Source organism: Morus notabilis, unplaced genomic scaffold (genome assembly GCF_000414095.1).
Source record: "Morus notabilis unplaced genomic scaffold, ASM41409v2 Scaffold948, whole genome shotgun sequence".
NCBI lineage: Eukaryota > Viridiplantae > Streptophyta > Magnoliopsida > Rosales > Moraceae > Morus > Morus notabilis.
Window position 1 is genome coordinate 196129 of NW_010362042.1, and position 27926 is coordinate 224054.

Below are 27926 nucleotides of genomic sequence, written 5' to 3' on the forward strand. Positions count from 1 at the left end.
ATACAACTATGTGCATAAGTGTTTTAGCGCCCACGACCACAAGCAGCATTTTTAGAGAAGAAAGAGAGAGAATAGACCGAAGGGAAATCATAATCTCACATTACGAAAAATGAAACAAAATAAAATGATTAGCTTAAAAAATTGATTAGTAAACAAATATAAACACAAAATGAAATACAATAGTAAAGAAAATTTAACATACCATGTAATTTTTGAAAATAGTGATTTAAAGGTAGAAATTAGAGTTTTGCTATAGATTTTTAAAATAGAAATAATTTATAATTTGTCAATATGATAATGGGGTGAGTGTATGGAGAAAAAAAAAAGACCCTCTATCATTAATTTTCCTTTCGTAATAAAATTTAATTATATAATTAAATCTATTGCCCTTTTTGGTCATTTTATTTAAGGGTGTTTTCGTAATAAGAAATTTTTAATTTAAGGGGGTGTAGAGATTAAAAAGAGAGGTGCACCACCTTTAGTTTATTGCTTATACTGTTATACATGCATAAGCATAACAGCTTAGAGCACTTCTTTTTCTCTCTCTCTCTCTCTGTTTTTTTTTTTTTTTTTTTTGGTTGCTAAAACATCTTAGAGCACTTAATTGTACGTACAAAGCACGTTTAATGGGAAAGCATAATTCATTGCCAAGGAGCCGCATGTGTTCAATGGAGACTCAAAGTTGGATAAAACATGTATAGTTTATAACCCCGTTTCTCTCTTCTGGGGATCAATCAAGATGAAAATTCATGTACAAAGGTCATTAATTTTTACATCGTAAAAAGCTGCACAAACCAATATAGTGCATGAAGACACGTACAATACTCCCCACTTTTACATTATATAAACTAGGTTTTCCCTGCGTTGATTGCAGCGTGCACAAAATCCTCGCACTGGGTAAAGCTGCCGCATAATACATCAGCTAGCACGCCAATGATGTCAAAAGCCTCCTGCAAATCGGTGGCGGAGTTCATCTCATCGAGCCATGACAAGAGCTCCTTAGAGAATCCGACCATCTCCCTAACATTCAGTAGTCGCTCTTTCATCACTACTTCCCAAGCTTCCACACTGTCATCATCCCCTTCTGGTACAGCAGAAGTCCCTTCTCTTTTAGCTGACGCCACATTTGGTGACTTTTTGACCTTGAAGAAATGTTGCAGCTGCTCAATTAGGCCTGTGTAGACAAGCATCGGTCGGACAATAGGCAAAAGATCATCAGCATTCCTGGTTTCTGAAGTAGGGCTTCTGCTGGTACTCCCCGATTCTATTTTGATAATAGATGATGGTGCACGGGCAGATGACCAACCATGAGTGTGTTGCATGTATGCATGATATATTCCACGCTGCAAGAAGGCACGCCGATGTTGCAGCCACGATTCATAAGACTCTGAAAGAAGTGAATTTACCATCATAAATTGGACAGTTTCTTCAGTGCCTTGAGAAGGTTGTGTTCCAGGAGTGGAAGGTCTGGATTCTGCTGTAGAAGATGTCAAATATGTTGTTACTGCCTTGGCCATGGTACGGCACTGAGAAGGGCTTCCTTGATCAAGAAGGTGACGGGCCATTTGGATCATGAAAGGAAGAAATCTAGAATTACTCTCCCTTCCGCCACCTCTACTTTCTGCACTGAATGATGCCCCTGTTGCAAAACGAGCAAGCATCTGCAAGAGAACATGAAATGTGAGCTCAGAAGCACATTAAGCTAGAGTGAAAATCATCATCTAATAGATCCAGACTTGTAAAAAACAAATACAAACATAAAATGCAACGGTAAAACTCCAGGAAAATGTGTTATACCATAACAATGTCATAAGTTAATAGCCTAAGTCGGCTCCCATCAGCACGACCAAGAGCATTGAGGTTGTCCCAGTATTGGTCAACATAGCGAACATATTGTGCTAGCGGAACTGATGGACCTCTCACAGGGAAGAGAGAATTGCAAAGAGATTCGTTGTTCCTTAGAGTAGCTCCTTCCCACTCTTTCTTTGGATTCTTAAGTGCGGCGTCGGCTCGTTTAGCCTCCTGATGGCACTGGAAATGAATAATGTTGAAATAACTGACTGTGGTGTAAACACAGTCCGCATGAGCATTACCAGAAGTCTTAGCACCCAGATTCACCCGCTTGCTGTAAGAGTAAACCCCCAGCAAGTCCGTTGGCCTCAAACTATAGCCCTCACGGCACACCATGCATGCCAACCCATCCTCTTCCTCTTCCACATCTTCAAAACCTTCAAGAAGTGGACGAGCAACAACAATACGCTCACCACCATCTGATGCTAGCTCCTGACGCATTCCAAGCCCCTGGACGAGACAGTGTTTCCCAAGAAAATTAGCAGCTTCTTCATGATAAAAATTAACCACCCTAGTTTCATCAACAGAGATATTTGCAAAATATTCTCTAGTCTGTATTATATACAATTCTCCTGGAGAATTCATGTAACCACTGTAAAGTAAATACTATATATTAGACATAGTTGTATGTACTTTATTGTGCTCGGAAGAAAATGTCAACTGAATGGTGGAATAAGTTCACGGTACGTACCTGGAGCAATTGTTCTCTCTTCCTTAAAGCTAGGCGCCTCATTTCATCCCTAGTGGCATGCCTCAACCTTCTCACCTTCTCCTCCAAGAAACCATCTCCATTTCCCTCCTTATTAGAAAGTGTGTCGAGCAAGTTTTCAGCCCTAGCTCCAATCTCATTTTCTCCAGTGGCACCTTCAAGGACGTGGAGCAATGGTAAAATCTCCCCTTCATCGATGCACCTCTGAGTTGCCAAATGCCCCATAGACAAACCCCTCAACATAGACAATATCAAAGGCACAGATGGCAATTTTAAACCCAACGCCCATTCTGCACTAGATTTAAAGCCAGCTTGCCCGGCAACTGCAAAACTATCCCTCAGGTGTGCAACTGCAACACCTGTGATTCCCCTCTCGAGGATGATGTCTTTCAGTCTCTCCCCGCAGGAACTTGTTTTAAGAGACTCTGAAACTCGAACAAAATTTTCCAATGTGAACCTCTGCTTAGCAGCTTGTTGGGCAATGCTCTCATCTTTGGGGTTGTCTTCATATTGTTTTTGCAACCTGTCGAACTCATTCCAGTCTTGCAAGTATGGGCTAAAATGCTCGATAAGTGCTTCCATTGCTGCAGGCTCACCATACGTTAGGTAGGGAAGGATTCTTGCAACCATCTCAGTATTCCTTTGCTGTTTGTTTGATTTCTTAAGGCCCAAAGGATGGGACAATCTCTCCAGGAACATGAGAACAATTTTCTTGGCCTGTTCACCTGTTTCTTCACTGCTAACAGTAAGAGCATTCTGCGTGATGCTAATATTGTCACTTTCATTTGCTTCCAGTGTTAGAGTCTCCACAATTAAAAGAATACCTTCAGCTGGCTCCATGGCATCCACAGAGAAAGCACGCCTTGCAGTTTCAAGTAGCAGACCTAAACCCCCTAACCTCAACAATGCTCGTCTGTTCTCTCTTATTTTACAGCAATGCATTAGAAGATTAAGGACTGCTACCAACTGTTCTTGGTTGGATTTGAAATCATCTCTCAAACGCTGTACAAGGAAACAAAAATAAGATGTTTCATTTTTTGGAGAGCACAACAGGAACTTTGCAGTTCAAAATTTGCTCCAAGGACTAGTTTTTAGCACAGCGCCTTGATGAATATATTAAAACAAATAAATAGATAAATAAACAGAAAACACCCTTTTCGTAATATAGACTACTTTATAAATTGCTGTTTTATATCATGACTGTCTCACTTGGGTTACCAATTAATCTAATTTTTAACAAAATTATCCCGTCTCCGCAGCATCTCTTATGGTTCTACATACTATAGCAATCAAAAATCCATGTAGAGCCAACCAAATTTAAAGACAGCAGAAAATTTTTTATTTATTTATTTTTTAAAATTAAGTTTTCACGGCTAAACTGATAATGACAAAATTGAATATATAGGTTTCAAAGTCGACTCAATAGACTTTCAAGCCAAAAAAATCCATGTACAGCCAACCAAATTTAAAGACAGCAGAAATTTTTTTATTTTTTTAAATTAAGTTTTCATGGCTAAACTGATAACGACAAAATTGAATATATAGGTTTCAAAGTCGCCTCAATAGACTTTCAAGCCAAAAAAAGAGACGTATATAGATTTCAAGTCACCTCAATAGACTTTCAAGCCAAAACAAGAAGTGTTGCCTCATAGACAGTAGCATAATAATTCACACACCTGGATCATTCCCAATATAATTTCTAGCCCACCATACTCTCGAACAGCACCAGCAATTGCAAACTCAACCTCTGGATCTTGCGACTCTTCTCTATCTTCTTCCAACTCTTTAATCATTGGCTCAGTCGCCTCACCATCTAATCCCTGCCAACAGTACAACACCCATTGATACGGCTCTTTTTTAAAAAAAAAAAATGATGCCTCTCCTATTAAATGTATACACATGCTCTGAATAAAACAGATATTTTCTAACAAATGAAACCCGGAAAAAGAAAAGAAAAATTATGATATACCAACATCATTTTCTTAATAAGGATTACGGTTTGGTTTGGGTAGCTTATAGGCTGAAAAAACACCACGCTAAAAATTCAACTTTTGTATTTGAATATACCCTCAGTTTCACAATATAGCAACCAAACAAAACCAACCTGCATTGGTTTGTTTGGTTTGATTTGGCTTACATGTTTTGGGCTGTTAATAACACAGAAGCCCGTTTTTCATAGAAAATCATCAAAGAAAAGTTAAGCTTTACAAACCTGAAGCCGATAAGTCACAGTCATAGGGGGACAATCTCTTCCTGATGTAACAACATTAGAAGATAACAAGGTTGTATTAGACAGCGCATTTGAAGAGTGATTCGATTTCTTCCAGACTTGCTCATATACTTGTGCTATGCTTAAATCAAGAGATATGATATTCCCAGCAACTAGCAACTCCATGCCAAAGTCATCTTCCAGAAGACCTAATAGATCCAACTGATGGCAAATTTTATTCTTTACATTGCGCATCAATGGACCAATCTCAGCACTAGAATAAGGATTCTTCGTCATTGACCCTCTGATAAACTCTTCTTGAGTATGTGCCTTATTTAGCACCAACAGATATACTGGCTCTGGTTTTGATGGGCAAATCAGATTGCAGAGCTGCTCTAGGATAAACTGTACATATGATTGAAACAAGAAAAAAGTTAGCACCAAAAGCAAAAAGGGAATTTCACAAGTATAACTTATCACACATTAAAAGGTTCAAGCGGCAGCTACAGAGGAAAGCCAATGCATTCATCAAATATAATGTTTAGTTTCATCCATACCAGGCAAGTTCGTCCTTTTCTCTCCTCTCTGTGAATTTGCAATCCACATATACAGGCTCGGATGAATTGCCGCTTATTTTCACTGTTTTCAAGGAGAAGACTATCTAACAGATCTTTCAGAAGCCGATTGCAATCACTAATTACCTTTGTCTTCTGCACTATCAGGCCGCGGATAACAATAAGAGCCTCCAGAACTTCAGAGAGCAGATTGTCGTGCATGAATCTAGCATAAATATTTGAACAGAGAGGATATATGTGAATGATATAGTGAAATATTATACGATTTACGTTACAGCATAAAATGCAAAATAGACTCTGAAAAGTTTTAAGAAAAGATTTGACACGATTAAAAATATCTCAAGCAGTAAATAATAATAATAATAAAAAAGAACAACAATAAACAACAAGAAGAAAAAATTTGGTAAGAAAGCAAGAATACCTGGACCTAATATTGGGAACCTCCAAAAATTTACCAAGAAGCTCTATAAGTTTATGAAGAATAAATCCCTGGGAAATGTCAATGCGCAGGCTCCTTTCCAGAGATTCAACATTTCCCACCTCTTGTGTAATTAGTTTACAAATGGTGCGTAGACATCCTCGGACAGTTAAGAAAAGACGAGAATCTTCCGACTCTATCATTTTGAAGAGCAATTCAAAATACTCTGCAGCACTTTCTCCAGCAGAAAGGGTTTCCGGTAACAAAGACACAAGCAAGTTCAACAACCGAAATCGTCTTGATGAACTCTGGGCACAGAGCAAACTTATCAACATGCACATTTCCGACCTTATAGATTGAGAACAAGCACTCAGAACAAGTTCTGTAACCCATGAACCCAGCTCGAACACTGATAAATCACTTCTGGTATTCTTAGTAGCACGGCGCTTCCACCTAAGAGCATATTTGAGAGCCAGGAAATCTTGTCTTTGGGGCCGCGACCTCTGGGTACCACCTTTGATTGCCTGGGACACTTTGTATTGCCTTCTGACAAAATCAAGATAAGATGCGCCCTTCTCCCATTCTGCATAGCTTAGTAATTGAATATCCTGGTTTCGTTGAGAAGCGTCCCAATTTTTCTCTGATTCTGGAATAGACTTGCTTCCACTGACGAGTCCAGCAAAAGATGCAGAAACATTTAAGTTGCTTTCCTCCTTAGTCTGTGAAATGGAACTAGATTTTCCTACGCTAGATTCTTTGTCTGCTCCATCAGGTTTTGGAGGCGTACATGCCTGGGATATAATCCTCAAACAAGGGAGAATAATATGCTCGGATATTGCAGGATGTTTGGCACCCAATTTGATGGAAGAAAACAACAGCTGAAAAACAACACGCAACCTTGATTCCCAAAACTCATCAGTCAAAGAACATACTTCTGAAAGCAAAGACAATTCTTCACGTGTGGCAAGGGCAATGTCCATGGAGCGATGATGTTCAAGGCAATACATAACCTTCCTCTGTATTAAACTGTTCAATTCAGTCACTGCATTTATGTCACCCTCTGAGAACGCACAAAGAACAGCCCTAGCTTGGATGCGAGCTGCTTTAGGACCTTGGTGAATATTATTTTCAAATAACTCCGATAAGATGCCAGCTGCAACAAGCTGTTTCTTAGAATTTGGATGCTTTGACAACACCTGCAAAATCTCGAGACATTGAATCACAAATGTACTAGCACAGCCATAACAATTATTTGGGGACCTTGAAACCACAAATCTTGATGAAGCTACTCCACTATCAGAGTTCTTCTGATGCAAATAATTCATCAAAACCCGACGTAGCCCTTGCAATGTCTGTACACTTTTGCTTACAGAATCAAAAGCTGCTTTGCACTTCTCACCATATAGGACACCAAGGAGAGCTATTTTACGATTTATCTTACATGAAGGTCCAGGCAATGAGACCATCATTTGCTGCACGGAGTCCTTCTGCTGCGAGTCCATTTCATTCTCACCTATGCTTGATACAATCTTCAGAAGGGGCTTCTTGAATCCCAAAAGTTGCTGATATCTTCTGTGGGCATTTTCTGATTCCGATTCAATTGCAGCCAACCCTTTCTTCATATCTTCGTCGTTCTCCATATTATCAAAGGTAAAACTTGGTTTTGCCATGAAATTGAACTCAAACCTGCCATACTTACTGTATCCACATTCATTGCACAAGAAAGAGTCCAGATTTTCATAATTGATGTTACGGCATTGTCTGCACTGATATGCATTCTCATGGCAGTTGCCACAGATACCGTGCTTATCTGTAACTGGTCGGCTGCAACGAGGGCACTGCAATGGTTCGAGAGATAAAGCCTGAAGATTCTCATAAAAGGAATCCAACTCAATCATGAAGTTACAAGCTGTTATCGGAATAGGGAATTCTACTTTCAGTTCTGTTTGGTTGAAAGCAAGATGACAACTCTTAGCACGCTTCCACAAGGACCAATTATTTTTCAGCTCTGACAAGTCAGCCACAGGTCGATTGTTGTAATACAAATTCAAAACTTTCACGGATTTAGACTTCCTGGCATCATGAACATTCATGGTCACTGTCTGGATGGTGTAACTACCAGTGCATTTCACTATTATACGGTTGTCAGTAAATTTTGTTTCCGATTTCAGACTTTCTAGCTTCATCCTGCTGTAGGGTACCTCAGGTGAGCTACAAGCAACACAAGGCTCACTCTCAAGATAGTAACCATCAAATTCAACTAGTCCACTTAAAGTGTTGTATATCCGAGAATTTGGATGATTAGCTAAAAGCTCGTTCTGGGAATGAAGTGTTTCAAAGATGGACCTAATTACATCAGAGGTCAAACATCGGTCCACAAGTTCAGCATTTTGTTGCTTCAGACTGGAATCAGGAACTTTTCCCAACAACCACGTGATAAGTTCAGTATACTCAACGATGTTCTGACCGTACATTGGTAGACACTTTACTTTCTGCAAGAGGGCCGCCAGCATGGTTTCCCTGAATGAATGCTTTGCATGATGCCAGACACCATAAAGAACGGACTTGGCCTCTGCACGGACAGAACTCGAATTCCACTCCAGCAGAAAGTATTCAATGAATTGCGTTAAGATTTCTCCACCCTTATCAGTGAAGATCTCAACGGCAGACTCCATATCCGAACAGGACTTCTCTGAACCAGTTTCAGCTCCATCTTCACCTTTCTTTTTCTTCTTTGGTTCCAGAGATTGTGCACCCGTTTTGTTTGAACTGATTCCTGAATCTGCAGCTTCATTTTTCTGCAGAGAGTTGCTGACATCTTTGCCTGTATAGAAGGCCAGATTTAAAAGCTTCAGAGCCTGAACAACTGACTCTTCTCCAAGATAAAATACTCCATTCATCAAGAAAGGTAGAACATCTCCATGCCTCAAACAGTACTTCTGCCAGTTTCGAGGCCGTGCCGCTGCTGCTTCTGCCATAGTACACAAGGACTTCACTATCTTAACACTTCTCTCATATGGTACAGGATTATGAAAACCACCTGATTTGTTTATATGTTTGAAAAGTTTCTTCATCTCACTCAAAAACTGCCAAGAGTCTCTGACACTGTAGTAGTGAGTTTTGCTTCCACAGAGATGCAGGAAAAGTCTTCTGGCATATCTTCTCACGAAATTTGTGTGCGTATTGTTAATGTAACTACAGAGAACGTCCTGATATCCTTCTAGTTTCAAATCCTTGCCAGGAGAAATCTTGAAAACCTTCTCTTTCTCCCCAGTCTTATCTTGCTTTTCTGGTCGAACCAGGGAATACACCAACCGAAAAGTATTCTCCAACAATAGTCTATGATAGTCCGCAAAAATATCTGTGCGATGAGCTTTAGCGTACGAGTCCGAGAAAAAGGGAGAGAAGTTACCTGCTGGCAAATCCCTTCGGACTGTTAAGAGAGCTCCACAACCAGAGCCAGGACTCCCATTTTCATGACCAGTGGCTGGGGACTTGAAAACATGCACCAGCTGCTGCAGGATGTCCATTAAATAGCTGACAAAAGATTGTTGCCTAAGTGAATTGCAAGCTTGAAGCAGCTGGGATGCAAAATCATTCTTTTCTTGATCATCAGAGGAAGATGATGGTGCAGTAGAGGGTGCAACATGGCCAACAGTTTTATCACGTGTGTCTGTAGTAGGTTTTGAAGTGGAACCATCACTACCAGGTTGATGCCAGTTCCGAAGCATCAAGGTGAAGAACATGAAGACTAGAATTGCAACTTCACCAAAAGAAGAGCGGGTCCTAGCATCAAAAGGCTGGTTAAGATTAATTTCAACCAAAAACCATTTAATTAATTTCTCCAGATCTAAGTTTTCAGACTTTGAAACGTCGATGAAAGGTCCACCAACAGCTGATGACAATCGATAGAAAAGCTGCATAATAGGGATTGCCCGAACACCAGAAGTTGACTGCATCCATCCTTTTAACTGTTCAAGAAGCTCAGACAAAATCAAGGAATTCAGAGCCCGTTTTGAAGCAGAAATTGACACTGTGTCATTCACTGAGGCAGAAAACTCTCCAGATTCATTGGGTTCTAGGACATGAATTGATGGAGCGGAATTCTGAATGCTGGAATCTGTCGGACCTGGCAACATACTTGGATCACTAGTGTCATCAGGTGTGAAGTGAAATTCATTCCCGTCTTCCCCCAATGATTCCACTTCAATTGGAATTGCTTTCATTGGATGATCTCTAGAATGTGGCAGAGGAAGCCTGTCAGCATCTAGTACTTCATAGCAGGCTTCACATAAATCAAAATCAGGACAAATGGTACAATGCCATCGCCTTCTAAGTATAGGAACAGTGGAACAACCATCACAACAGTATTGTACGGATGAATTGATAGAATCTTCCTCATTCAGTACTTGCGCATTTCTACTAGTTGCTTCAGCAGGCATACTAGCTACTGCATTTTCCACGGCATCATCTGTAGCCAACATGGTTTGCTTTGGAAACGGAACTTGAAGCAATCTTGAAGATATAGCCAAGCTGAAAGGGAAATGTAAGTTTTAGTTAACACCTAGAAATAGAACTCCAAAATTGGTGTATTTGAATAAGGTTTTAACTACCTGCTAGAAGTCTGAACAGCTTCATTAGGGGAAAACATAAGCTTCTTAAATAAGCCAACAGCTGGAGCAACAGAGTGCACTCCTGGCTCCTTTCCATGTAAAGCGAGACACTCCGCATAACAATAAATGAGTTCAACAGATGATACAACAATATTATTCATAGTTTGTGTGTCAGGCTGCTCAAAATCGAGAATTCTCCAAAGTACTTGCATTAGGCCATCTACCACTTCAGAACCTATATTAGATGGGAAGCACAGTTAGTTATGCAATAAGTAACATCTTCTGTAATTTATTAAGTGAAAAGCAACTGGAATCACCTAGAAAATGACTAGAATTGAGAAAAATAATGTCCTAAATTTGGCTAAGTTATACAAATAAACCTATAAATTTAATTAGAAAATAAATATATTGGTGGACCAGCTCCTATAAAAGCTTAAGCTTTTGGGAGAATTCGCAAGTTAATAAATATGACAAAAACCACAATTTCACTTTCTTAAGGACACAATATTTTAGGAATACAATATTCATGCTTTGGATCAGATCACCTACGTCTATAAGAAGTAACAAATAAGAAGCTAAAACAATATGGCATATCTGGAAACATATGTACCATTTGTTTCAAGAAAGGTCGCCAAGTTAGAACGACGGTGCAATGCAATCTTAGAGACTGCACGCATCTGGGCTGTAAACTCATCAATTAGACATGCTCCAGCAATACCACCAGCTCCAAGCCTCGACGAGAGTGCAGAAGTTGATTTCACCACTCCAAGAAGCCGCATGGTGTCCTTAACCTGTGTTAGGAGATCTTATCAGTGACTGAATAATGCCTAAATTCATACACAAATGTTCAAACGAATACAATGTACATTCTGAGTTACAAAGGACCATGGCAATAGAAATTACATGATAATATATATCTTTTTTCGGAAACACAGCCTGCAACACATGGCAAGCAGCCACCTGCAACAAGGGTTCTCGGTCACTTTCAAATATCTTTTCAAGTAATTGCCTGCACTTGAGTTTGCTTAGCTCTGAATGTACTTCCTCAACCATTGAGCATCCTTGTGACCTACACGATGAATAAAGTTTGGACAGAAGCTTTAAGCCATCTGCAATGACCTGCTCTTGGACAGAGGCAGACTGCATAGACCGGCGTTTTCTACCAGATCCAGAAAGGGAGGAATTACAACCAAGCACACGAGCTTCCATGTCCAGTACAGCATCCATTTTCTCTTTCCAACCAAACTCATCCTTAGCCCTACCATATACTTCAAGAGAGTCAATTCTAGGCAGTGCAGAGCCATTAAAAGATGACCCAACAGAGATTGTAAACTCTTCATCAGCAAGAAGTGATTCAGCAACTGTGAATGGTATATCATACCAAGATCGCATCCCCTCATCTAATTTGATAACCCTCTGGAAAATAGTAATTTCAGAAGGAATATGGTTTGCAGATGTATTACCCACATGCAAACGAAAACCAACCATAACCACATCAGGGTTTGAATTGAAGACGGATATCTGGAAAAGACAATGACAAAAATTCATAATTAGATAAGCAAAGTAACCAGACAATGTGTATGTGATGAAATTAAGCCAAATCGTATATACGCTTGATGAAATTAAGCCAAATCATAGATATGCTACTAGTAAAATGAATTTCTGCAAGGTTCTCATATAACAGGAATCCTCAATCTCTTTTCAAAAAAAAGAAAAGAAAAGAAGTAGGAATCCTGGATCAAATAAACTAGAAAATAAAAATGAAACGAAAAGGCTAAGAGAAATGAAATAAGGCAATGGAGGCAATGTAAAGTAAACAAAATGGAGCCATTGTAGAGAATCGGCACCTAGATCTAGAAGAAGCAATTCCAAGCAAGCGTCATAAACTACACAACAATACCTTAAATCCTGATGGGCTGGGGCTTTCCAAAAAGCCATCCTCAGATGCCAAGCTCTGTTTCGCTCCTTCAGAATCCCCATTTCTAATCGCATCAGCACCCAGTTTAACATCTGAGGTTATGCAGACAGTCTTCTCAAAGAAATCCAGTGAGAAGTCCGGGTTCACACCAGCATAAGCCTTGTTGCTGAGAATACCCGAACCCAATTTTTTAACCTTCTCTGCTGTTAAATTAGTAGCAGCATCAACTCCTACTGGAACATGTGAGTATATCTGAAGGCTACCATCATCATGTAAGACAAGACAATGAATTTTGTCTTTGGATAAAGGCTTGTAAGCAGTTACGCCAACTAAAGATGAGGTTGAACCTACTGCATGCCGCAGGTTCTGAGCAAATAACTCATTAGAGCCCATGGATACAGCCAGAACTGAATTTGATTTTACACTTGAGGAGCAAACAAATAATCCAGTACCAGCCAGCAACTCTTTCCAACGGTGCAGCCCTGCTGGTCGCAACTTACCATCTTGTTCTTCCTCATACACAGCAGATGTCTCACTTAGAGATGTAGCATTAGGGCTTAGCCTACCTACCAAAGTAGTGCCATCCTGATAAGACACAAACAGTAACTTATAGGTTGATGAGAAGTACAAAGAAGAGCCCTTTGCATGTATATTTCCGCCCTGTATTTGAACTATTTCTGTCAATGGGGTAGCCCCAACCATGCCTTCTACTGACAACTCTAGTTTGTATAAATTTCCCTGTTCTGAAAGAACAATCAGGAACATCTTTCTCTGAGCCACAAAAAGTGTTGCATCAACGATCATGTCATCTGGCAAGGTGAAGTAGTGGACAGGACTTATGTTATCCTGAGATAGATCATATATTTTGACGAATTTGTTGGTAACCACCATCAACTGAACTTGAGAACCTGGAACCCACTCCACCCGTCTGATATACGCACCTTGGAGTGCAAGTTCAATGGCAAGACGATCAGTCACCTCACCACGTGGATTCAATGTGAGCACCTGGCAGTCTTCGTAGCCCGCTACAGCAAGGTAATTCTCCATCACTGAATTGAAAGTAAGATGCACAATTTCAAAGCGAACAATGTTCTTAGACAGAGGCTTAACATTTGTCTTGTCTGCTGTCACAGGTGCAATGGTGGCTTGTCCGATTAACTGACCAACATCAAATATGGCAACTTTGTCACCTTCTCCAACTGCTAGTCGCCCTCGACTACTGACACTAAGCAAAGATTTGACAAGAGATCCACTAGCTAAATGTGATTTAAGTTCCTTGGCATTCGAATAGTCTGCCTTTATCTTCAAGTCCAATGACCCACTTTTATATGCCTTCTTCAGTTGCAAGAGATCAACAGCGAACGTAAGGACCTTGTCTTTACCAAGACTGATTTTATTATCCTTTGAGAGATTAGAGTCCCGTTTACTAGTTATAGAAGGCAACAAAGAAGAACAAAGGTCAAGCATCCGAGCTTCAAAATCAAGTTCTTCAAGCAGTAGTGGGATCCCATCTTGAAGCTCTCTTTGAATGTACAACCTCGTTGTATTATCCACATCTGTATTAGTATCCTCGTCAAGATCTGAATCACTTTCTGGCAGCTGATCTCCATCCTCTGGGAATGGTAAAAATGACTGAAAATTACTGGCATTACGAACTGGTGCACTGCTGCTTCCAGTGAATTTGCGTGGCTTTAAGCATTGACAATTGCTCCCTCTGACTCCACCAGCTCCACAATCACAAAAGAAACGACTCGAACGAGAGTAAACAACACGATGACCACGATGACAAACTTTTGCACACACAGAGCAGCATCCTTTTGAGACAGTCAGATCACATGTGTAACAAAAGTACCAGTGTTGTTCCATGAAATTGCTACCACTGGATGTAAATGTGCAAACTCTAGAAGCAAGGGCCTTTTCACTGTTACTATCCTCTTCCTCATCCTTATCTAAGCTGGCGACCTCACCATCAGAAGTTCCATCATCCTCATCCTCATCTACAGAAGTTCCATCACATTCAAGAGTAGTGGATCCCCCTTCTTGATTAGCAGAAAGAACCAATGTTTCAGAGTTCTTCCTTGAGCCTACAGGCCTAGAAGTGACAGGTCCCACACCGAAAGTATTGCTGGACAAAGAATTTCTTGAAGACCTTTCTGGGAAATTTCTCCCAGAGCCACAGTCACTTAAAACAATTCCAAGAAATCCAAAAAGGAATTTTAACCCAGGCAGTAGACGTTCATCACCAGCCAGCTTCTCCATCAACATCAAAGTCCTCTTTAGTAGCAGTTTCATCGAATTTTCACCTTTAGCCAGTTGGATAGTAAAATGGAAATAAGACTTGGCTACATGAATATCAAATAGCATAAATGCAAGATCAAGAGATCCCAGGACCGCTTCAAAGATGTGGGACTGCAGTTCTCTTGATTGCAACTCAGAAGGTGAGGACACAAGACATAAAATGAAACTCATAGTTGATTCTCTGAGTGAAACAGAACATCCTTTTCCACTGCTGACTCCACCTGAAGCCTCCATGATGGAACCTAAAAGTCTCTTTTCCAACCACTTTGACAGGCAAAGCAAATCCATTCCGAGGAATTTTTTTTGTATCTTCTGCTTGAGATCAGGACACAACTCTCCAGCTAACAGATCCAGAAAGAAGTTAAGAACCTTCACATTAACTGATTCCGAATAACAATTATCCAGAGAATTGATTAGAACCAATAAATCACCACGTTGGAGCTCAGAGAGCTCCTTCAGCTTCTCTGAAGCATCTTCTACACCAAGATAAAATTTGAAAATATCAAACTTTGAAGGATCTTTCCTGAGACTGTCCATGGTATCAATAGCCTTGGTAATTATGCTCTCAAGGATACTGCTGTCACTAACTCCCCTCACAGTGATGTCCCTTAAAAATCCCTCCATGTGAGCCAGTAAAAATAAATTGGAATAATCTGGTCTTCCCAATCCCACAACCAAGGTATCGCAAATTGCATCACACTTGTCATGAATGCTTTCAAAGATCCGATCAAACTTGACAGTCATCACGGTATCAAGGATCTGATGAAGTACCTCAGTCCCAAAGCAAACTTTTTCTCTAACACCTTCTATTTTGAGAAGTCCATCAAAAACGGAGATTATCCCTCTTATTCTAAGAAGACAAGAAAGAAGGATTCCGCTAGGAACATGAAGATTAAAAGGAAAGCCATGCAACATAAACTCCCAAGAGAAATTCGAAACTCCTGGAGCTCTTTTGTCAAGAATAGCATCCAACTTTGGTAAGAGGTCAAAAACAGACTCCAGCTGGGCAGAACTAGTTTGAATCTTCTCAATCTCGTCCAGAAGGCCTCTTTCAAATCCAGAATGCTTTAGGAGCAGTAAATGTGAAAAAGTATCAGCACCCTTCTCGCTGTTACCAAATGTAGCCAGAATACCTTTCTGATGAACATGCGAATATCTATCCAACAAAGATGACAACAACTTTATCAGCACTGCAACCTGGTCAGACTCCATCATGGATGAAATCAGACCCTCGGAGAGAATGCTATACTCGTTGTCCTTAGAGATATGGTCTGTCCACGTTGAACCCACTCCACAGATTGTGTTCATTCCGTGTCTCCAAATGCCAACCTTGAGTAAGGATAGCACCAAAGATAGCCACATTCCGTCTCTCAAGAAATCCCAGCCTAGTTCCTCCGCGTCCTCAGGTATATGTTTAGCATTCAAGTGCCGAAGTAACCCAAGTACAACTTCAGAAAAATTAGGACACCTGGCAAGGCCATCACAACGACCTAGAACTGAGTGGCTAAAGAAAAAGAAATGTTCCATGTTAGAACTGTCAGGAATCTGTGGGTCACACCATGAAGAAAGCACTTGATCAGATGTAGCGACGGGAGAAAAATCCCAACAAAGCAGAAAAATGTATCTTTCAACAATAAGGTCTTCCACCATGGTAGCTCGGTTACCTTTCCAGAACCCCAGAATCCATGAAATGGCTGAATTAATGTCATTCCAACTCAAGCCCAAGCAGCCAAAGCCCAGAACATCTCTAGAAACTGAAGTGTTAACGTCTGAAACATCAATCAGCTGATTAATCAAGCTATTGATGATCGACTCTTCCTCAAAGCATGCACCCATTACATTCTTTACCGCCACTGAAGCCCAAGATGACAAGTGATCATTAATATAATTAGGAAGATGCGAACATGAGTGTGGGGATTCCCTCAATTTAGAACGGAGTTGTACAAGCAACGATGAAGGACAAGTACGCGCATACAATATCATATGACGAAGCACCAAAATCAACCTTGAAACCAGTAACCCCCAACATGACAATTGTGTTATGTCAAAACCCGATGCAGGAGCATCAATTGCTTTGAGGGAAGAAAATATTAACTTTGAAAGTGTTGCCTTTTCTACGTCAGAAGATAAGTGAAATGCCATAAGAAGAATCTCAATATGAAACAGAGAAGGAAGGGTACCAAGAAGGTCCTTCAGGCTTGGACATTTTAAACAAACAGCTTTTACCTTCTCAACCACAAAACCAGCATATGCCCTGTAAATTTGAGCTCGCAATTTGCTACCAGCTGTACCCACTCTACAGAAAAGAGTGTGAGCAAGCAAGGTTAGGGTCTGATCATTGTAAACAAACGTGTCGTTTTCAATGCTCAGAATTTTCTCAATGAAGTACTCCTCAAGTGAATCAGACAAAGCATGCCGTGTTAGAAGATCTTGCAACAGTTCAAAGCAAATCTCATGGACACGACCAAGCTTTTTCTCTTCATGTAAAGGGTAGCAGCTATCAGAAGTCCTATCATCAGAACAATATCCCAGACATAGAAGTATGGAGAGCAATATATCAATATGATCTTCTTTAAGCTTCGTGCAGCCATCTTCAAAAAGAGAAGAATGCCATTCAGGAGAAAAAATGCACACTTTGAGAAAGTTTAACAGTTCAGTAGCAGCTTCAATGGGAATGTTACAGTGGCTGGAACTGGAATTGACAGCAACAGGTGGCTGATCATTACCATCTAGAGATCCTACAGAGCGACCACTTTCAGAGAAAAGATCTCCAAAAAGTGCTTCATCTTCATGGCAAACTGCATTTTCAAGTTCAGAGTTGCAACTAGTTTTTGCACCAATAGAGTATGATCTCTCCACTTTTGGCTTCAATTTTACCCCCTCAGAATGAAGGAAAAAGATAGCATGCATCAAATTGTCCAGCCACTGATTAGAGGAAGGGAATATCACCTCCAAAAGTTGTTCAAACGTGTATTGCTTAAGCAAAGGAACCTTCTCATTATGAACATGGCAAGACAGCAAATCAGTTTCTGGACCAACACTATCACCAATAACCTCTGCGCCCAACTCCTTCCAACCAAGAGCTCGATTGGTTTGTCGTTTGAGATCATGGATGAGTTTCAACATGTAAATAACACATCGAGGAAAGTAAATGAGTGGAGGCTTCAGGTTGGCAGCAGACTTGTTATATCTCCAAACAGAAGAATCCAAATTCTCTAGTATAGAAGCTACTGTGCAAGCCTGAACATTCAGAAAAACATTGCTGTTGCAGAAAATAACCCGGGCAAGTTCAAGAAATTCTTCCAATACTGAAAGAATAAGACTTTCGAAACTACCCTCTGCAGCAGCATTACTGCTACCAAATTCAAATCCATGTTTAAACAAGTACGGCAGCCTATCAGCAAGCGATGCAACTACTTGGACCAACGAGACATCATATTCAATATATGGAATGTCCTTTGCAATACTTCCAAGTAGCTTTAAAATCCTCAAGCTTAACGCCAGTCTCTTGCGTAAGTTTGTACCAGTCATCTTCTCATCAAACATATCTGGAAATGCCACCAGTTCTCTGCAGACCAAAATCAACCGTTGAATGCATGACATATGAGCAATAGCGCAGTGTTGTGATAAAAAGACCAGTTTCTTTAAGTCTTGCATGAAAACAGGTTCACTCAATCCAGTGGTCTGTCTATCAGCTTGTATGCACTCGGAAGCTAATGACATAAAAAGTCGATCAACCACTTTCTCCTCCCTTAAGCAACTGGCTCCTTCTGAGGACAACATATAAAAAGCACATTATATTGTTAGAATAAAACTAACATGAAACAAACAAAAAATTTCAATCAACCCTTCTTCATACAATCCCATCAACAAAAAAGACTGGAAAAAAAAAATACCTTGAACACTGCACTTAATGCTATTATCAAACTCAATTCCACCAGAACTACCCACGACCAATGGTGACATGTCTAACAGACTATTTACTAACGAAGGTTGCACTGCCTCGGGTACCTTATTTGTTCCATCAATCAAAGCTGTTTCTAAAACCTGTACCATATTATTCTGAAACATTGAATAAAGATTAGACCACCTATACTTATAAGTAAGAAAATTGTACGCATAGACCGGCATGCAAATGATAAATTATGAACTCAAAATCATTAAAAAAAAAAAATCAACACAATAAAAATAAAGCGTTTATTTAAGTGTGAAAACAAGAGGAAGCAGCACAAAAATAACATACAAACTGGCCCCAGACTAAAAGTGTAAAGGCCCCATACCTAAAAGTATTGATCACCAAAGTCTTGTGGTAATATTGCATTAGAAAAACCCTGACTACAGTACTTTCCAGCCATTACAAAATTTTGTTAACAAAATTATAGCTATAACGAACGTGGTGACTAAAATTAGGATATGAATTGTTACAAATCGATTTATTTAGTCCCTCATTTTTTTTTCTTGCTGACTATAAAGTGCTTAGCAAGCGCCTGCTTTCAGTGGCAACCTACCACTATGGACAGTCTATTTTGAGATTGACATGCTTAACACAAAATATGACCCGAACTGACCTTACTTATCAAACATACCAGATTCAGATATTTATATCTTGTCACTACATATATCAGTAATTACAAGTACTTTTATATACTCCATTTCAGCATTTTTGTTGCTCAAAGTAAAAAATAATTGCTTTTATTTCTGTTCTTTTACCGACTAAAAACATAAGCAAAAGCTACCAAACGACCCCATGGTTTCTCATGAAAGAACTTTCGTCCAAAAAAAAAAAAAACAAACAAAAAACAAAACAAGGGAAGTTGTTTTGGAGTTCTGATAAACTTTTTCAGTCATTTCTACAGTCTAAAAAGACAGGAAATAGTAATCCACCAAACAATCCCTAGTAAGTAAAAGTTGCTAAAGAAGCCACAAACCTGAATACTTAAATCATCACCACTGAATTCTGATCTCTCCAAATAACACACAGCAAATTCCACTGACTTTTGTACAACCGCAAGAACAACCGCGTCCACAAGCTCAACTATTCACGGAACCACATCAAAGACATAATAGAAAGTAAGTATACTGATTCCAGAACCGTTCGGTTATCGATTCAATAATCAAACTTATCTCGGTATTCAAAAGCAACTTCAAACACTAATTGAGTAGTTCTTTATAACTTAATTGGTAGTTGATACCGAGCCTTTACAATCTGAGAAGTACTTTAAGATTATAGGAAAGACAAAAACAGCAAGAATAGAACTTTATACAAAAAACCGGGAACCAAAATCAATTTCCGTTACCAAAATCAGCTCTTTGGAAAGAAAAAGGAAGAGAAGCGAAGTACCGGAGAGAGATCGAGAAGCGGAAGCGATCGCGGACGCTAGCGAGCAAACTGCTTGAATCTGTGAGTCGTTCCACGATTGAAGCCCTAGCTTGCCGTCTCCGGAGGCGTCGATGCCGCATTTGAGAATCCGATAGAGCTGCTCGAGGCCCGGTCTGATCGAGTCGTCGGAGCGAAGATTCTGGACGAGATCGATGGACGACAGGGACTTGTTGTCGCTTCTCTCGCTGAAGAGAGCATCGGAGAGTCTGGTCAAGGTCTCCGCCATGGCGACGGAGCAGAGAGAATTTCGATGTCTATTGCATGAAGGAGGGAGAGAGAGAGAGAGTTAAGATGGAAAGACAGGAGTGAAGCTGGCAATTTAGGAGCAAGGAATAAAGGTTTTTTTTTTTTTTTCCCCCCCCCCCCTTGGCGTTGGAGATAGAAGAATTTGTGAGAAAAATAATTAAAAATTAATAAAATGCTATTAGACAATTTTGTGTTAATACAAAAAAAAATATATATATATATCTTATCAGTGTAACGTAATTACATAAATGATCAATTTTTAATTAATCTGAAAAGTTTTATTAAATTTCGTATTTTTCTTAATGGAACTTTCTATATTCTCCTAATAAGAAAGTGCCTCACTTTGTAATCTCCTGGAGAGAAGTGGAGAAGAAAAGAAAATGTTCTTTGCTTTATTGGCAAGAGAAAGTGATTCCAAAGTGTATCTGCTTTCATGAAAGTCTATAAACTGTTGTTTTACTTTGATCTGAAGAACCGAAAATTCAAATTTAGCTGGCAAAGAAGCGCTTGACGAGGAATTGTAATAAGAATAGTAATGAGAATAGTAATATAATAGAATTGGAATGTGTTGAAATCATAAACTGATTATGGAATCAATATCTGAATGAGGATTATACTGTCTGGTTGACAACATAATAGAATAGAATAGAAGTAGATTGTATTTTGACAAAAATACCCTTAATTAATAATCATAAATAATTCAATATTTAATTAATTAAAATAATAACAAAAATAATTTAATTATTGAAAAAAACTATTTATTTAAAAGATAAAATTTAAAAACTAGATTTCAAAAAGTGTGTTTGGTTCGATGGAATGACTTTTAGAATGAAATGATAATTTTTAAAATCCAATTATTTTTATGTTTAGTTGGACAAAAAAACTAAAAATCACTATTCTTATAAAATTGTTATTCCATCAAATAGTTGAATCATTATAACTAAAGTGAACCAGTTAAATGGTAATTTCATTCCAAAACAAATATTAATTAAAATTCTTTCTCCCTAAATTATCCCTTTCAATATTTGAATTTAATTTTAAAACGTTATTAATGAATAAAATGAAGGGGTATTTAAGGAAATATTTATACTATTCCATTCTATTTTAATGACTTACCAAATAAAATAATTGTGATTTCAATATTGATTCTATTGCTCAACGAAACAATAAAATTTGAATAAATCATTAATGTATTCTCATTCTCATTCCATTATTTTTATTTCTATTCATATTCTTATTTCATTCCATCAAATCAAACGTATTTTAAGGGCAGTTTTTTTCACATCTCAAGTTGTAAAGTAAATTTTATGGAAAAATGTTGTAATAAAAAAGTTAAATTTGAATTTTTATAATGAAAAAACGCTTCATCTCGTCAACTATTGATATGAATTTCATTCATCCATGCGCATAAATTATAGGTGTAGGAGTTTTTCTAGTAAGACTAAAATATAAATTATCGATAGTTCTATACTTTCAATAGTCAGTTTGTATAAAACATTATATATTCTACATATATTTTTTAATCTACTCGTTTTTTAACTAAATTCAACGATTAAAAATTGACACGATATAAAACTCCCACTCCCGCCGGGTCCTGTCAAATATATGTAAAGCTCTATTCTTACCTTTTCTTCAGAGTAGTGATAGTCATCACCATTTTACAAATATCAACTTAAGCAAAGCAAAAAAAAAAAAAAAAAAAAAAAAAAAAAAAAAAAAGTCCAATGTGTCGACTCATTTCGTTTGTATCCTAATCGTCAAGTCGCTGTCAAGACTTGGCTCAATCCAAAAGATTACCAGGGGAAAAAGAAACCAGCTATGAACTTTTTTTTTTTTTTTTTTTCTTTTTGTTGCTTGACACAAGCTATGATACTTTACACGTTAAAAAGATTAATCTATCATATCTGTAGCTCAATCTACTCAAGAAAGTGAGAATGCCACCACAAGAATAATCTAGACATGCTAGAGAATGCCACCATTCAATACAAATTGGTCCAAGTGACCAACAAGAAGGGAGAAAAGAAATGCAAAAAGCAACTCTTTTTCCTTTTTGGTGTCCAAGCTCAAGACTTTCTTTGGGCAGCCTCCTTGGCACCTTGTACTGGTTTTGGTCTGAGAAAGAGATTCAGAAATACAATAAAAAGCTATCCTAATATTTATACATGTTAAACAAGCTTTTCTTAAGTCTAGATCTACTAAACTGCCACCATTATCTAAACTAAATTAAAGCCTATCTTCGTTCCTCACCGAGATAAGGCACAAAAAATCAGTTCCTTTGCCTCCGCACTCTTCCCATCAGCTTCGGCTTGCGCTTTCTGCAAAAGTCTCTCCTTTCTTAGCAGCCTTATCCTCAGGTCAACATTTTAGTAACAACTTGCAAAGGTTTGTAGCTCCTGTAACAGAGAAGAAGAAACGAAAATACCACGTCAAAAGAAGTGTTCATCTTCGTAAAGCAATGCTCAACTCAAAACGAAAGTAGAAACTGGTTATATCTTATAAACTAAGCCATATCACCACTAAATACTTTTCTCCATAAATGTTCTCTAATCTAACTCTACAGTTTAAGAAACATGTTAGTCACAGTTTGGGTCATTATAGCAGAAGGAAATTAAGTTGAGAAATTGATTGGGCCTCTTCTGAATCTTGTTCATTAGCGGATGAATCAAAATAACCAAGAATGGCCATTCTTCCACTGTATCGAAACTAGAAGAAAACGTATTAACCCACAAATACGTAATTCAAAAAAAAAAAAAAAAAAAAAAAAAAAAAAAAAAAACCCACAAAAAAAAAAAAAAAAAAAAAAAGAAGAACCCACACATACATAATAAGATAACCTACAAATTGATAAACACATGACATATTCATAACATTACAAACATAGAAAGTAATTCACAAAACACACAAACAGTTCCAAACAAAAGTAAAATCCTGTCACAAACCATAAGTCCTCATAAAGTTTGAATGCAGAAATCGTGATGGCCTAAATCCGGTGATTATGACCCGCCCGTGTTCCTTTGAAAGGCATGAAAACATCCGTCTATTATACTTGCTACTGGCTATCCTGTCGGTTGCCCTCCTGTAACGATCTTCGCTGATGTCTGCCGGTGCTTCCAACAATAAGATGCACCGTTCAATGATCAATGGGTCATCTTGTGCATCTGTCATCTCAATGATGTGCTCCCTTGGACTCCAGACGCTGCTGCAAATCTAGAGTGCATTGCGCTAAAGCCTCACTGCATATACTCAAGAATTTTGGCCAATGACTCCGAAGTGGATTCAATCATTGTTAGGCTCTTCTTCTTGGTGGTGACTCTACTGGTACCCTCTGCAGTTCTAGTATGGCTTGGTTGTCCTCTTCAGGCAATTCATCCAAGTCTCCCTAACCCTCTTCTAGATGCTCGAGGTTCTCGCTCCTCCTCTGAGTTCTGGGTAACCTTATGCGGGCCATAAGCCATCTGACCAGTGGCCACAGTCAGGCCAAAATCTCCCCAAGCACCGTGAAGTGGTATAAACCTTCTACTTTTTTGTACCAGGGTGTCTCTGTCATTGAAAATTTGTACCAGATAGTTAGGGATAAAGCAGACCCACCTGTAAACCATACAAGAAAATCATAAACAGCTGATGTAAATTACACACACCTGCAAAAAAGACTCTCAAACATCATCCGAAGCCATAACGCTGTTAGAAGCAGGATCCCAATCGAACCCGTTATGCTTAACTAACTCCTTAAACTCTCTATAAGCAAGCCTAAGTCTATTACAGGCTGCAACGCTTATTTAACTTCTCTAGGAATTCCTTTTCAATAATCTACCAGGTTTTTTAATCTAGGATTTATAATTGCAACCCTTTTTTTTTTTGCCATGAGGCACGATCATCATTCTTAGCCATCTATAGATGTTTCCAAATGTAAGACCATCTTCAATGCAAATGAATATCAATATTTTATTTAGCACTTAATGTGCGAAATGGCATATTTAATGTATTATTCTATTCTGTGCTCCGATGCTTAATGCTACTTCAAATGTTGTATCAAACAAACAAAAAATTAGATCTAAAGAAAGCATCAGAACCGAGAATTTCATTCACAAAAAACATAACTCACATAAGCAATAAATTCAGCCTAAGCACCATAACATAGATAATTTCAATCACATTAAACACCATTAATCATCATAAGCAATAATTTACGCCTAAGCATCATCATAACAGAGATCATCACAGAGGTAAATCCAATCACAGATACTAAAACATGAACCATAAGCCAAAATTACAATAATCACCATCCTGCGAAAGCACCCACAAGAACCCAAAAAATGGAACAACACACAAATCCACAAAATGCAACAAAAATCCAAATCGAACTCCTGTAATGGAGCATGGATGAAAATTTCACCGATATTTTTGAAATTTCTGGGTGCAAAAGAATTTCTCCGATATTTATGGAAATTTACCAAAAATTTTGAGACTTTTTTACACCACAAAAATATATTGGGACCTTAAAAGTTCTGAAATTTCAATGGAATTTCAAAAAATATCGGAGAAATATTACAAACTTTCGAGAAAATTTCAGTAAATATGGGTAAAGTATCAATATTATAGAGGTCCTAGTGTATTATTTTTGTACAGACATATTATTTACGTATATAGCGAAAGAGATGATACTTACAGGCCATTTCTTCGCAGCTACAGGGGCACTCCCACCTCGTTTGGGAGGCTGCCAAAAATCAAAATCCCAAATTGAGGAAAGCCAAAATAAGAAGGCTTAAATCCAAACAGGACTTCATCCAAATTCTCAATCCGCCATAATTCTCAACTTTACTAAATAAATACAAAATTATGCTTACAACGATTCTCCAAACTACTACGTAACCCAATAATCACTAATCAAACAGAAAATCACACTAAACCAGAACGAAAAAGGTGAAAAAGGAAACAACTCGGAGCTATCACAGAGGCAGGCAATTACCCAAAAAAAAAAAGTCACGAGCTAAGTCATGGAAATTCGTTAAAGATATGATTTTGAACATGAATGTAGAAATAGGTGAAGGAAAACAAGGATTTGGAAATGCCATTTAGGGCAGATTGATACGAACGGGAAGATCGCCGGAGATGGAGACAGCGAACAGCTGATCGCACTCCCGCGCTTTTTCTGACTTCAGAACCTTTAAACCCTAATTTCGACATCTTTTTTTGCAAATAAGTCCCTCTTAGTTTTACATATTCATGAGCTTCGTTCGTTTAATTTGTTTTTTCTGTGTATGAATCCGTGTCTTTACATTCTTTTTGAAAAACTATCCCCGGATTTTTTCCTTTTCTTTTCAGCATCTCCAAGCAAACTCTCAGTTAAAATAACTTTTTAACTAGCAACTTAGGTAAACGACTCTAATCATACTGTTATTTTAACTAAATATAGAATATCTTAATATTTATTGAATTTAAAATATAAAGAATTTTATTAAATTAAAAAAAAAACCTTGTAATAGAAAAAATAAAATAGCTAGCCTCTTTTCGCTAACTATATTTGGCTAATGTGAAATACATACTCCAAAATAGTTAACCACTTGACTAATTGTTGGGGTGGAGAAAAAAACTTCTAACCACTTGACTAATTGTTGGGGTGGAGAAAAAAAAGAAGTTAAATCAGTAGTCATTTGGACTAAAAATATAAAATGTTCAGCATAGAGATGCTATAAGGTAAATATGAGATAAAGAATTCGTGAATCACATGAGAATAAAAAAAGTGTGCGAAGAATAAAATTAAAAAAATTTGATAATTTAAAAATGCACAGTACATGTAATGTGCTTTTGTACTTACCAAAACATTGATGTAGATGCGAACCAATTCAAGCTCATTTTAACGTGTGAAACAATCAAGGATGCATGTGAGACATTGCAAACGACACATGAAGGTACAGCTGCCGTGAGACTCTCTAAACTTCAAATCCTTACTACAAGGTTTGAGAATCTTTGAATGTAAGAAGATGAAACAATTTCTGAGTTTAATTCAAAATTGTGTGATATTGCTAATGAGGCATTTGCTCTTGGAGATAAAATATTAGAGGAGAAGCTTGTGAGGAAAGCCTTGAGGTCTCTTCTACAGAGGTTTGCTTACAAGGTGACAGCTATCGAGGAAGCCAAGGATGTCCAAACAATGAAACTTGATGAGCTAATGGGTTCTTTGCGTACTTTTGAGATGAATCTAGATGAAAACAAGGAAGGAAAGAAGGAGAAAAGTATGGCCTTTCAAGCCGAAGTTGATTCTGATGATGAAGAAGACTTGGCCCAGTCCATAACAAGGTTGTCGAAGAAATTCAACAAGGTGATGAAGAAGGTCAATAGGAAGAATGAGAATTCAAGAAATGGCAACTCCATCAATTTTCAAAAGAGTAAATCTGCAGCAAATAGCACAAACTTGAAGACAAAGAATATATGCATTCAATGCCGAGAGTGCGACATATATGGACACATTCAATCTGAATGTGCCAATACCCTCAAAAAGAAGAAGAAGTCGTTTAATGCAACGTGGAGTGATGAAGACTCTGAAGGCAGTCAGGAGGATGAAGACCATGTGAGTAACTATGTTGCTTTCAATGTTTATACTGATCAAGGTGTTTCTGCAAACAGTGTTACAAAAGGTGTCGCAGACAGTGTTGCAACACTGCCTGTAACAGATTCCGTGAATAGTGAAAATGAATGAGATTTTTCAGATTCTGAAAGTAACAGTGATGGTGAGAAGTTAACTATTGATGCCATACAAGAAGCTTATAAGACCATGTTCAACAAATAGGTTAAAGTGTGTGAAATAAATAAGTCTCTATGGGAGCGCGTCGATGATCTTGTCAAAGAGAAGGATGTGTTGAAGAGAGCTGCTGATAATTATGAATTCCTTGCTGCAGAAAAAGAAAAGAAGTTGAAGGAAACAAGGGCTGAACTGAAGAGTACTCAGAAAAATTTGAAAATGATGAACTCCGGCACCACCAAACTTGTGTTGAGAATGGTGTCCTAGAAGCATGAGATGCAGTAGGATATTTATTATTTATTTAATAAAAGAGTTTATTCATTATTTTATGTGCATATATTTATGAATATTTTATGAATATCAATGAAAATTTCATGATTATTTATGTAACCTTAAACATTGTATATAAGTGTTATATACGAGAGGATAATGTTTAAGGATAATAATCAAAAAGCAATATTCATAATGAATTTAATTAAAGTTCAGAATCTTTAATTAAAACATTATTAATACATGTCATTCCCATTTAGAATGGAACGGTGTTATCCGCACTGTTAATATGGCGAGATATTGAATGAGTGTATTTCGCATAATGAGATTATGTGGAACAAGGACACAGACACAATATGAATTTCTAATAATTCCGTTAAGTATAGAAATTCTAATTGAGTCTACCGATGGTCATATATAGGATGATCTTAATCATGAGTTCTTAACAGACTCCTCTTTACGGATTTGTGTCTTTTGATTTACTCGGTACGGATTCTGAGATCCTGAATCCTATTCCTTGTATTTTGGAGACATGATGAAGTAGGTAGCTGAGAATGTTATTATAAGAGATGAAATCCATTCCTTCTTAAGAAAGAAGTAGATAAATAATTCTCTTGAGGGTTGATTCGGTACTTGGACCAGTAGGAGCTCCGATTCATGAATGTGTTTTATGAATCACTGTCCATTAGAGAATCAATGG

The 27926-nt window shown here is 38.1% G+C and overlaps 1 protein-coding gene and 1 long non-coding RNA gene across 3 annotated transcripts; both read right to left on the reverse strand.

Annotated features, from left to right (window-relative positions):
- Positions 1 to 622: 622 nt before the first annotated feature.
- Positions 623 to 20376, reverse strand: LOC21401137 (auxin transport protein BIG). Its single transcript, XM_010100996.2, has 14 exons — positions 19933 to 20376; positions 19520 to 19626; positions 18488 to 18653; positions 12276 to 18361; positions 11279 to 11896; positions 10986 to 11166; positions 10376 to 10610; positions 5766 to 10295; positions 5327 to 5549; positions 4773 to 5174; positions 4237 to 4380; positions 2543 to 3562; positions 1798 to 2301; positions 623 to 1661 (listed from the first exon to the last, which is right to left on the reverse strand). Exons 1-14 carry the CDS (start codon positions 20195 to 20197, stop codon positions 849 to 851), a joined length of 15294 nt encoding a protein of 5097 aa, XP_010099298.1. The 5' UTR covers positions 20198 to 20376; the 3' UTR covers positions 623 to 848.
- Positions 20377 to 22292: 1916 nt separating this feature from the next.
- Positions 22293 to 25281, reverse strand: LOC112092163. Of its 2 annotated transcripts, none has more exons than XR_002902456.1 (3): positions 24884 to 25281; positions 23157 to 23757; positions 22293 to 22610 (listed from the first exon to the last, which is right to left on the reverse strand). It is a non-coding gene; the product is annotated as an uncharacterized LOC112092163 (long non-coding RNA). The 2 variants fall into 2 exon arrangements; XR_002902455.1 differs by having other exon boundaries at positions 23157 to 23805.
- Between the last annotated feature and the right edge of the window lie 2645 nt (positions 25282 to 27926).

Bases quoted from the DNA above. Each gene is read 5' to 3' on its own strand.
- LOC21401137 (XM_010100996.2), bottom strand. From the start codon at position 20,197: ATGGCGGAGACCTTGACCAGACTCTCCGATGCTCTCTTCAGCGAGAGA. The intron at 11,897-12,275 runs GTATTGTTGTGT...TGTCTTTTCCAG, and splicing joins CCAGCCCATCAGGATTTAAG to ATATCCGTCTTCAATTCAAA. The intron at 10,296-10,375 runs GTAGTTAAAACC...TTTCCCTTTCAG, and splicing joins GCTGTTCAGACTTCTAGCAG to CTTGGCTATATCTTCAAGAT.